Source organism: Pan paniscus, chromosome 9, assembly GCF_029289425.2.
Source record: "Pan paniscus chromosome 9, NHGRI_mPanPan1-v2.0_pri, whole genome shotgun sequence".
In the NCBI taxonomy this organism is placed as follows: Eukaryota; Metazoa; Chordata; class Mammalia; order Primates; family Hominidae; genus Pan; species Pan paniscus.
The window spans coordinates 33463693-33476311 of NC_073258.2; the positions used below are offsets into that span (position 1 = coordinate 33463693).

General features: G+C 36.6%; 1 protein-coding gene across 3 annotated transcripts in view; it reads right to left on the reverse strand.

Moving 5' to 3' along the window:
* The window catches only part of DCDC1 (doublecortin domain containing 1), a 497588-nt gene that overhangs the window by 381169 nt on the left and 103800 nt on the right, over window positions 1-12619 (reverse strand). The window contains exon 9 of one of the 3 annotated variants that reach the window (XM_057299130.1): window positions 11835-12282. The exons of the other annotated variants lie outside the window; for them this stretch is intronic. Within the exon in view, the coding sequence (XP_057155113.1) occupies window positions 12272-12282 (11 nt within the window). The 3' untranslated portion in view covers window positions 11835-12271. Of the gene's footprint in view, window positions 1-11834; window positions 12283-12619 lie in introns of those variants that run through there. 3 annotated transcript variants of the gene reach the window in all.

Sequence of the window (12619 nt, forward strand, 5' to 3'; positions counted from 1 at the left end):
TTTTTTTGAGACGGAGTCTCGCTCTGTTGCCAGGCTGGAGTGCAGTGGTGTGATCTCGGTTCACTGCAACCTCCACCTCCTGGGTTCAAGTGATTCTCCTGCCTCAGCCTCCCAAGTAGCTGGGATTACAGGTGCGTGTCACCATGCCCTGCTAATTTTTGTATTTTTAGTAGACATGGGGTTTCACCATGTTGGCCAGGATGGTCTCAATCTCTTGACCTTGTGATCCATCCACCTCAGCCTCCCAAAGTGCTGGGATTATAGGTGTGAGCCACCATGCCCAGCCCCCTAATTTTTATACTATTTTACAATATCTACTGTGTTATTTAGCCCTATGCTGAACATGGGAATACAGAGTTTACAAAATCTTCACCTTCATGTAGTTTACACTCTAGATGAAAGACAGACATTAAACAAATAACTGCCAAGTAGTTTTATTAATTGCAGTTGTGATAATTACTATACACAGGGTGCTATGAATGTAACAGGGATACCCATCTATAATGCCTACTTTTATGTGCCAACTTGATGGGATCACAGGGTATCCAGACATTTGGCTGAACATTATTCTGAGTGTGTCTGTGAGGATGTTTAAGCATTTGGATAGGATAAATATTTGAATCAGTAGACTAAGTAAAGCAGATTGGCCTCTCTAATGTTGGCGGGCCTCATTCCATCAAATGAGGGCCTGAATAGAACAAAAAGGTTGAGTAACTTGGACTGTAACTAACTATGCATAGATTCTATTGGATCTCCAGCTTGCCAACTATAGAGCTTGAGTCTTCTCAGCTTCCATAATCACATGAACCAATTCCTTAAAACAAATTAAGAGAGAGACAGAGAAACAGAGAGAGAGAGAGAGAGACACTATAAATAGATTCTGTTTCTATGGATAACCCTAAGAAATACACCACCCTAGACGAGATAGGGAAGGGGAATAGGAGCAAGAGAGAGTCAGGAAAGTTTCTCAGAAGTAATATTTAAATAAAGACCTTAACATAAGTAGGCAATAGCCTGCCAAGAGGATAGGGTGAGAGAGAATCCAAGCTAAGGAAACATGTGATAAGGTACTGGGGCATGAAGGAGAGTGTTTGAGAAACAGAAACAAAGTGATTTGAGTGCAGAGTGGAAGGAGCCAGTAATACTAAGTAAAGATAGAGAAGTTGGGAATGAAGAAACCAAATCATGAAGGCCATTCAGGCCATGATAAAATTAAAGTATTGGTTCAGTATGCAAGCTATGAAAGAATAAAATCGTTTTTAAAATAGTGTTAATAGAATGATAAAATTAAAAGACTTGTGTCTAAGTTAGAGATAAGTGAGCTTGCAGATGCCACTAAATAAACAACCATATTCTTGGAGGATTAATATAATCTAAAGCAGGACTATTAGCATACTGTAAATCTCTGCCCTAATCACAGCCTAGTCAACATTTTTATAATAACTTGGACAAGGTAAAGTTGGTATGCTTACTAAATTTAAATTCCTGGGTGACAGATTAAATATCTGAAAGATCTGGACAGGCTAAACTATTAAATAAAAACCTTAGAGGTAGAAGTTTAGTAGGAATTCATATGTAAAGATCTGTTCTCACATCTAAATAACTAGCACTACAAATACAAGATAAGAAAGAAGTAGCTTAAAAGCAAATTGTGAAAATAAATTTGGGGGCTTTCAATGGCTGCAAGTTCAATATAGATTAATTATATGATGTGTCTAATAGGAATAATAATGCAATTTTAGGTAACATACTGACCTGGAAAAAAAGAGAGGGTAGGGCTGTTTTACTCATCATTGATTGACCTGGAAAATTGTGTACAATTTAGGGCCCCACAAAGAGGAATACTGAAATAACTAGACAGAACAGAGAAGAGTGAGCAGGATGATGAGAAGCCAGATAAATAGTTGAAGAGCCTAGGGATATTTAACCTTGAAACACTTAAATGATACATATTCAAATATATGAAAGGCAATCACAGACTAGGAATTAATTTCAGGACCAATGATAAATATTTAAAAGAATAGATTTCTGTTAGATATAAAACAGATTTTTTAGAGAAAGTATAGCTGTCAGAAATGGAACAAGCAGTGACGGGATGGACACTTGTTGCAGACAATTTAGAGGAGATTCATGAACAAAGTGAGATTTTGGTGATCACCAAAGGCCCTTCTGATGCTGAGATCAAAAGTAAATCAATCAACAACACTGTCCTGAAGCAGATACTGAAAAAAATAGTCATTATCATTTGTCTTATACTACATTGAGTATCAAAAGTGAGAATCTTCTAGCTTTTAAAGTTCTATAGAATGTAGCAAAACACTACTCAGAGTGGCAGTGAATCATTAAGCATGAGAACTACCAAGAAAAAGCAGTTAATAGTGAGTAATTCATTGCAAATGTAATTCGACAAAGAAATTTTTGGAATTCTAATTAATTCATTCACTTAAAAGTATTTTCATCTCTTACTATGTTTTAGGCACTATAACATAGACTATGCTTACTAATTATTTATTTGAATATTAATATTTTTGAGGACCTATGATATGCCCAGTTCCATCGTAGATATTAGGAGAGTTTTGGAGATTTTTTTTTTTTTTTTTTTTTGAGATGGAGTCTTGCTCTGTCACCCAGGCTGGAGTGCAGTGGCACGATCTCGGCTCACTGCAAGCCCTGCCTTGGAGATTTTTTTAAAAGTAAAAGACAAAAAGTTATCTTTAGTTAAAGAAATAAGAATGATACACAAAACAGAAATACTATATAAACAATTTTATGGTTTATGATACAGAAAAAAATCAAAAGAGGTTATGAAAAGAAGGTATTAGTAAACCAAATAGATAAAGTAGGATTTAAATAATATTTTAAAACTTTGCAGGCTGACCTGCCTTGTAAAAGACTCAGAGAGCCCACCTAAGCCATGCCTGAATTCCTGACCCACAAAAATTGAGAAATAGTATGTGTTTTTTTCTTTAAGCTGCTAAATTTTGGGATAATTTGTCAGGCAGCAACATATAACTAATACCAATTTTAGAAAAGAGATAATACAGTGTATTCCATTATTATTCAAAGTATTTGTTGTCCCTTCCTGAAGGAAAAGTACACTTCCCACCTTATTCATGTCAGGTTTAGCTGTGTCACTTGCAATGCTCTTCCCCGTGGAAGAGCCAGACATCCTCACACTGTTGAATTAAGAAGATGGCATGTGACTTGCTTTGACATATGCAAGTGTAGCTGCAGTCAACCCACACCAACATGTAGCATGAGTGAAAAATAATACATTTCTATAAGCCACTGAAAGTTATAGGGCAAAATAATACACTGAAAGTTGTGGAGTCATTTGTTACCATAAAATAATATATCCTAACTGACACAACTCACTGAACTTTGAATAGATGGAGAATTGGAAGATTATTCCAAGTGAGCAGAAAATAGCATAAAGAAGGGTAAGGAAGCTGGGCATCCCATGTGTCACCGAATGCTCTGGAACATTAAAGAGACTGATCTAGCTACAACTAAAGGTCCATGTTGGGTACTTGTGAGTTGTGGTTGATTAAGTCGGATGACTGAGCAAGATCACATAGTGAAGTTTCTTGAATGTGAAAATCGAGAATGTGCAGATTGTCATGAAATGTAACATTTTGAACAACAAAAAAATTGAGGGATATTTAGGGAGATTATTCTGACAATGCAAAGGATTAAGATTTAGGAATAGAATTTAGCTGTCTAAATAGTGAATAACAATTATGTGATAACATTTAAGAAGTACAAATAGCTTACTATATGTGGTACGTATTGCCACAGTAATATTGCACAACAAACCACCACAAAACTCAGTGGCATAAAACAATAAGCATTCACTAAGCTCATGAGTCTGCAAGTTAACAGGGTGGTTCTGCTGGTCTTGCCTGGGCTTGCTCACATGTCTTGGAATCAGCTGGCTGTCAGCTGAGCTAGGGTGACCTTGGCTGGAACAACTGGGGCAAATTGGTTCTGCTCCATTTGTCTTTTTTTTAAATAATTTATGGAGGTGAAATTCACATAACATAAAATCAACCATTTTAAAGTGAAGAGCTCAGTGGCATTTAGTAGATTCAAAATGTGCAACCACCACCTCTATATAGTTCCAAAATATTTCCATCATTCCAAAGTAAAACCACTTATACATACATTAAGCAGAGTCTCCTTTTCCCTCAGGCCATGACAAACACCAATCTGCATTCTGTCTCTGTGGATTTATTCGCTCTGGATGTTTCAAATAAATGGAATCATATAATATGTTACCTTTTATGTCTGGCTTCTTTCACTGAGCATAATGTGTTCAAGATTCACCCATACTGTAGCATTATCAGCATTTCATTCCTTTTCATAGCTGAATAACATTCCATTGTATGTATATACTACCATTTGTTCCTACAGTTGCAGGACATTTGGCTTCATGAACATTCATGAACATTTGGCTTTTGGCTATTACGTATAGTGTTGCTATAAACATGCATGTACATATACTTGTTTGAGTACCTGTTTTTAATTTTTTTTGCCTAAATATCTAGGAGTGGAATTGCAGGGCCATGTGGTAATTCTGTGTTTTTCTCTTGGAAGACTCATCAAATTGTTTTCCAAAGTGGCTGCACCATTATCCATTTCCACAAGCAATGTGTGAGGGTTCCTTCCACTTTCTTTACATCCTCAACAACACTTGTTATTATCTTTGTGTGTGTGTGTGAGTATGTGTGTGTGAGTTTTATTATAGCCATCCCAGTATGTGTGAAGTAGTACTTCATTGTAATTTTTGACTTGCATTTCCCTAATGATTAAGGATGTTGAGTGTCTTTCATGTGCTTGTTGCCATTTGTATAACTTCTTTGGGAAAAGGTTGATTCAAGTCCTTTGCCCATTTTTTAATTGAATTGTTTGTTTTTTGTTGTTGAGCATGAGTTCCTTATATATTCCAGGTTTTAAACCCGTTTCAGATAGATAATTTGCAAATATTTTTTCCATTCTATGGTTTGTCTTTTCACTTTCTTGATAATGTCCTTTGGTGCACAAAAATTCCAAATTTAATGAAGTCCAATTTAGCTATTTTTTTCTTTTCTTTGCTCATACTTTTGATATCATGTCTAAAAACTGATTGCCAGATCCACAGTCGTGAAAATGTGAACCTATGTTTATTTCTGAGTTTTATGGTTTTTGCCCTTTTATTTAGATTGCTGATCCATTTTGAGTTAATTCATGTTTATGATGTGAAGTATGGGTCCAACTTCAGTCTTTTGCATGTGGATATCCAGTTCTACCAGCACCATTGATTGAAGACGCTATTCTTTTCCCAGTGAATGGTCTTGACACCTTTGTCAAAAGTCAATTGGCCACAGATGTATTGGTTTATTTCTGGACTCTGAATTCTATTCCATTGGTCTATATGCCTATCCTTATGCCAGTACCACACTCTTTGAATTACTGTAGTTTTACTTGTAGTAAGTTTTGAAATTGGGAAGTGTGAGTTCACTGGAAGTAGTTTGCAAGGTTAAGAGTACAGTCCAATCCTCCACAAGACTGTCTTTACTTAAGACAACAGCCACATGTTTGGCGGGTCCCCATGCCACTCTTACTTCTGACCAGCTGGCTACAAATTCTGGGATTTATACTACTCCTTCAGGTTAAATAATTTCTAGATGTCTCACAAAACTCAGGAAAGTGCTATACTTATGGGGTCAAATTGGTCTGATACCTTGAGAAATACAGAAGTGCTGTTGGAGAGCAAATAACAAAAAGTCTGAGACTTATGAAGCGGCTTTCACTGAGTGGCGTCATGTTTTGATGGTGCTTTTATATGCAAGGGCTATGTAGGGCTTTAAGATTTGTTTGTTTGCCTTTAACTTCAGCGGTGTCTAGCTGCCTATATTGGGTCATGTAGTTGAATATACAGTTTTGTAGTTGTATTTTTACTAATGGGCCTGTATATAGAGAATAGGGAAATTGACCTTAAATTTTATAATAAGCAAAGACTACACAGAATTTGAGCTTGATGGGGCAAAGCTACTAAATGCAGCTGGGATTATCTTCCAATAGTCTTGATGTTCAGAAAATGCTGGGATTGCATATGGCATTAGTATATTGAGGTGGGCTGTGGAGGGCTTAGCTCTACTAGCTGATCATGCCTTCCTTACTGTGCAGGCTGCTACTGCTTACTTAACCAAGCTGTGAACTTCACCTGAAACTTCAGGCAAGTGTGAGATTGGGATTACATTATTTTAGGTGTTGCAAGGTGGAACAATATTTGCTGCTTTTCTGTATCTTGAAGGTAAATCTGTAGGCCAGCGCTTTCAAGGATAATGGCAACTGAGTTCTACATGCATGATGGTGAGGTTCTGTCTTTAAATTGTTAATACTGGGCCTAGATAGGAAGCATTACATCTGCTGCCTTCAATTCTACTCTTCATTATGTTATATTAAACTGCATTCTGGGCCGAAAAAGAAATGTGGATGAGCTAACATTAGATTCATATGGCTTGATGATAAACTTTTAAAGTAACCTCTATCAATCAAAGTAGGCTCTACATTTTATCGTATAAATTTTAACCATGGTTCTAAATCTCATAAACCCAAACTGTGGCTTCACCTACAGAAAGGTGATAGATTTTTTTAATAAAAGGAACACTCTATCTTCTTCAGTTAAGATACAGAAACTATTCAAAGAAAGTATTACAAATCGAGGAATCGGATTCCTGAAGGAATCAAGGAGAAAGTAAAGTGGCTTGAAAATATGCTTAATTATTATGATCAGAATAGAATAGTGTATGCATGAAAATAAAATAAGACAAACTGATTTAGCTGGAGGAGATCAGAAATTTCCCTAGAAAAATGGTACACATCTGACCCAAGCACACATATTTGACAGATAGGAAAACACACACACACACACACACACACACACACACACACACACACACACATACACACATGCTAAAACCTGAGATCCTAAATGCCAGGTGAAGGAGATCCATTCAAGTCTAATTTCTCTTAAAGAAGTTCTTATAAAAGGATAAAATATTTCATTTGTTACAAAATCAGAAACAGTAACTGGGACCCAGTGAAACCTATTAGAAGAATAAAGATAAGATCTTGGAGAGCAGACTGAGAACAATCCCCTAGAGGAGACAGGATCTCCAATGCTTAGAAGAGTTGGTATTTACATTACAGATAAATTTATAGTAAGAGCAACTGGGGAATCACTTTTGAGGATAGGACAATTATACAAAGAGTGCACATAAAATCTGGACAAATTGGAGAGAAAGATTGGTATAAAATATTACAAAAAAGTGCTGGGTGAACTCTAAAAATAGATGAGCCTGAGATTAAGGAAAGACAAAGACAAGATTAATTACATTACAGCAAATCCAGGCAGAACAATAATTGATCAAAGACTCCAGATCCAAGTTAGATGTTAGACTGTGGGAGAAATACATCCTGGGTAGGATTATTTAATTAACGGAAGTGAAAATAGGTAAGACTGGTTTGAACAAAGGATGCTATTGACAAACTTAGAACTGATTGACTTCATCTCTCTCACTATGAGAGACTCTGCAAGAAAAATATCTAGAGGCATATGTTAGAAAAATATGAGTATGGACCAGAAAGCAAAAGGAAAGTATTAATAAAAGAAAAGAAGAGACTCAACTGTGGCAAACAATGCTAACCCCAAGCCTGTCAGAAAAGGGAACTCTCTGAAAGGAAGAAGTATATAGTAGAAGCAAATCTTAAACATTGCAGAAAAAGAACTGCCTGACAGAAACGTTAACTGAAGAGCAGGAGCATTAAAAAACTGAGGAAAGACCATGTCCTTAGGAGGAAACGGCAGCAGTGTTCGTCCTCACTGGGACCCTTAGCACATAAGCCTCAGAAACACAAATAGCTGCTTCAATTTGGAAACCCGCCAAAAGTTATTCTACAATTTGAACTGATGTGGAGATGAGGGGGAAACTGTGCCCATGAAGTAAGTTTCTTAGGCTTAAATAATTCCATAGACAGATGCTGTTACAGCAACCACTGTGATTGAAGATGCCACTCCTAAGACAAGATGGATGCTATGCCACCAGACATTGATCACCCTCAGTTGAGCATGGGGTTTAAAAGCACTGACTCAGAAAAAGAAAAGGAAAGAACATTAAGATGTTTGGAATTCTTTAAAAGGGAAAAATGATACCTCAAATAAGTCTTTATGACTGGTGCTACTGCCAACGCAAACTGCCAGACGTTGCAAGAATGAAACACTCTCACTCTCAGTTCCCTAAGAGCGCGGTGGCTCACGTCTGAAATCCCAGCACTTTGGGAGGCCAAGGCAGGCAGATCACCTGAGGTCAGGTGTTCAAGACCAACCTGGACAACATGGTGAAACCCCGTCTCTACTAAAAATACAAAAAAATTAGCCGTGCATGGTGTCAGGTGCCTGTAATCCACGCTACTCGGGAGGCTGAGGCAGGAGAATCACCTGAACCCAGGAGGCGGAGGTTGCAGTGAGCCAAGATCACACCACTGCACTCCACCCTGGGCAACAAGAGCAAGACTCCACCTCAAAAAAGAAAAATAATAATAACACCAATAATGATGAAAGCTAATTTTATACTATTGAAACATTATACCTTATAATGTTTACCAAGTGTCAGGCACTTGTTCTAAGGACTTTACATATATTTCACTTAATCTTTGCAATGTTGTTAAGGTAAATACTATAATTCCTATCTTATAGATAAGGAAACTGACTCTCAGAGAAGCTAAGTAATCTGTCCAAGGTCACATAGTAAGTGGCATAACTGGAATTTGAATTCTGGCTCTAAAATCAGAGAACTTAACCAACACTTTGTGCAGCCTCTTTGAGACAGAAGACAGTGTGCATTGGTCAATTTTTCCCTCAAGATACTGTAACCTTATGCTGTAACTAATGCCTTAATGGGAGATTGCTTCCCAAGAAGTTAGGTCACAGGTCATAGAGCCTGGTCAACAGCTTGGGCTGTCTGGCATCTTGGAAAGACTGATGATAATATTTTCTCTTCTCTACCTTCCCTCACTTAGTCTCTGTTATGGTCTTTGGCAGCAGTCATGTGGGTCTGAATTACGCCAAACATAGGGTCCTGGAAACATCATTTTGCATGCAGTGGCCACATTTGCTGGGAGTGGCTACTGTTGTGAATGTGCTGGATATGTTGTTGATGTTGTGATAATCATTTTGTTTGCTTGGAAACAAGGCATATGAAAATGTTGGTGTAGACCTAATTCAACTTCTGAGGTCCTAAGGGATGACACCCACACCAGGAGCCCAGACGGTAGCTGCTGGAGACATTCCAGCTCCAATCAGGCATCCAGAAGCCATCTGGCTGATACTGGGAAGAATAAAAATTAGGACTTTGATTTCTTTGCACTTTAACTTGAAGAGTTTGAAACTTTATTGGTTTTTAACTCAAAAAGGTACGATAATTTGATCTTGAAATTTTCTTCTGTGTGGACTTTAAAATTTTGGATTTTATTTGAAATTTTATTCTTTTAATTTTAATGTCTCCACTAAAGTTGATAATGGGCAAGAGCTAACATTCAAATTCATCTCTATGTTATTGGAATTTTATGATGAAATATCCTGTACTTAATTTAATTTCAGAATCTCCAAGAAATTTATCAGAGAATATACAACTATTTTGGACAGTATTGCTGGGCATAATTTGGGGTGGGAAATGAAATAGGAAGTGAACATTCAGTATGTCCAGAATGACCTTGGAGTCAATTTAATTAATGTAGTATTCTAACTCATTTCAGAACCACTAGGGTAAATTTAACAGTACTCATTATGATCTAGAAGGGTCCACAAAGAACGAGGGTATGATTATTGGAATGGATCCTTCACAGAGGTCCTAACAGACTAAGGATCTCCTCCCTTGAGAGGGAGAGTGACTCCTCTGGTTCACCATCATGTAATAATTAAGCCAAAGAAGTTAAGAGATCAAAAAGTTTGGAAATGTTAGGAGGAATGAGTGTGTTATTTAAAACCTCCCTCAAAATCAGACACTGTCTACATCTGTCTTCCATCTGAAATGCTTGTATAACAGCAAATAGCTGATATATAATTAGTAAATAGAGGAATGATGTCAAAGTGACACAGAAGTTTGGTTAATAAATATATGCTTTGTCCTAAACAAAGGAAGCCAAAAGGGTAGGGGTAGAATTCTATTCCAAAATAGTTGTATATTCTCTGATAAATTTTTTGGAGATTCTGAAATTAGATTAAGTACAGGATTAATATATTTCATCATAAAATTACAATAACATAGAGATGAATTTGAATGTTAGCTCTTGCCCATTCCTTAAAGGAAGCCCCACTGGCCCAAATCTCCACTTCGCTTCCATCTGCATTGTCTCACACTCTATTGTTTTTGTGCAGCTTTAATATCTTCTAAAGCAGCACTCTGAGATGCCTACCCAGGCTGTTTACATTATCTCCTAAGTTAATCATTATTGTTTTAGGTAGTATTGTGGTTTTAAAGGTTAATAGATTTTTGAATGGTTTTCCCAAACCCTAGTTTCCCCATATCCCTGTTATTTTGGTGGGTATGATTTTGCAGAAGGTATTGTTTATGCATATATACATAATCGGCCTTCCATCTTATTGGGTTCCACATCCCTGGACTCAACCAAGTATGAATGAAAAACATTTTTAAAATAATAATAACAATACAGAAATAAAAATAATACAAGTTTAAAAACAATACAGTGTAACAACTATTTATATAACATTTACACAGTATTAGGTATTATAGGTAAGCTAGAGATTAAAGTAAACAGGATGATGTGCATAGGCTATATGCAAATACTACACCATTTTATATAAGGGACCTGAGCAACTGTGGATGTTAGTATGGGGGAGGCCTCCAGTAACCAATCCCCCACGGATATCAAGGAATAACTGTATATGTAACAGCATGTTGACCATCTGTAGGAATATGGCATCTGTACACAGTAGGTGAGTAGGTGTACTCCTTTCTACTGTAGAAAGGATAGATCTACACAAGAACCATAACAAAATAACTTTTTCATACGTAACAATAAAAATGTCTTTATTAAAATCTTCTGTGGTAGAGGTTGAATTCAGTAATGACTTCTTCCATGTGGCCTCACATAAATTAAACTCTCTCATTACTGGAGAAAAAAAAAAGCCAGGCTGGTGGATCATGCCTGTAATACCAGCACTTTGGGAGGCCAAGGTAGGAGGATTGCTTGAACACAGAAGTTCAAGACCAGCCTGAGCAACCAACAGAGAGAGACTCCATCTCTACAAAACTATTTTAAAAAGTAGGCACAGTGGCCTGCACCTGTAATCCCAGCTACTGGAGAGGCTGAGGTGGGAGGATTGCTTGAGCTTGGGAGCTCAAGGCTGCAATGAGCTGTGGTTGCACCACTGCACTCCAGCCTGGGCAACAGAGCAAGACCTTGTCTCAGGAAAAAAAAAAAAAAAAATTGTCTATGGCTTAGAATAAAATCTAAAAATAAGCAATTTGCCAATCCTGTTGGTCTTTTCAAAGGTTTACTTGACAAACTAAAAGTAGTTTAATATTATATCAAATGTGCTTATTTCTCATAGCATAGAAGGAAAACTTAAAAGTATATCTAATTCCAAAAAAGAAGCAATAGGTAGGAGAAAATTTTTATTTTGTGTATCTGTTGCTTTTAGTCCTTGGTACAATTACACTTATAATCTGTGCTTATAAATAAAAAGTAATTGCTATGATTTTAACATTAGACATTTTTAAAAGATTTTTTTCTGATCTGATACAAAGCGAGAAAAAAAGTCACATATCGAATCAAAAGAGTATCAGCATTTATTTGTTTAAATTAAAAGATAACTTTCACATAAAACTTGACCTTTCCCAAGTTGAAGTTCAGAAAACCATCCAACACAAAAGTTTAGGGATCTCAATCATTTGATGCACAACATCATAGAAACAAAGAAAAAAGAAGTTCAAAAACCTAATGTTAAGTGACTAGGGTGCTACAGACTGGAAGTTCCTCCAACAGGATTAGCTTCTTTAAATATTTTAAGTCCAGTGAACTTGTAATGCTTCCACATGTTAGCGGTTGCACAGGCTAATTTCAGCTGGCATAAGCTTTTATAAGGATGCAAAAACAGAGGGCAAGGCATGCATTAAAATGTGATAATAGGACACTTCTGGGATACGTGAAGCACGAGGCATGAATCTGAATGCCTCTGGCATCCATGAAGTATCACGTCTCAGAGTCAGTGCTTTCCTGTTTTGATAAGTAATTCTGTTATACCATATTTGGGAGGAGAAAAATAAACTTTCTAAATATAAATCTTTCATCTTAACAAAGATCCCTTATAGTTTCAATTCTAGCAGTTCATCCAAATCTGATGTTTTAATTCCAGGTGAACTGGAAATAATTCAAGTCTAGATAGGGTATTAAGAAAATATATTGTTTATTTTTATTAATGCAAGTTTAAGAGCAATTTCAAAATATTGTTGATCATAAAGAAAATCTTAGCCAGAGTAATGGAAGAGGAGACAAAAATGCCAGAAAGAAAGAAATCAACATTAATAATGACACTCTTATTAACCCCAAAGAA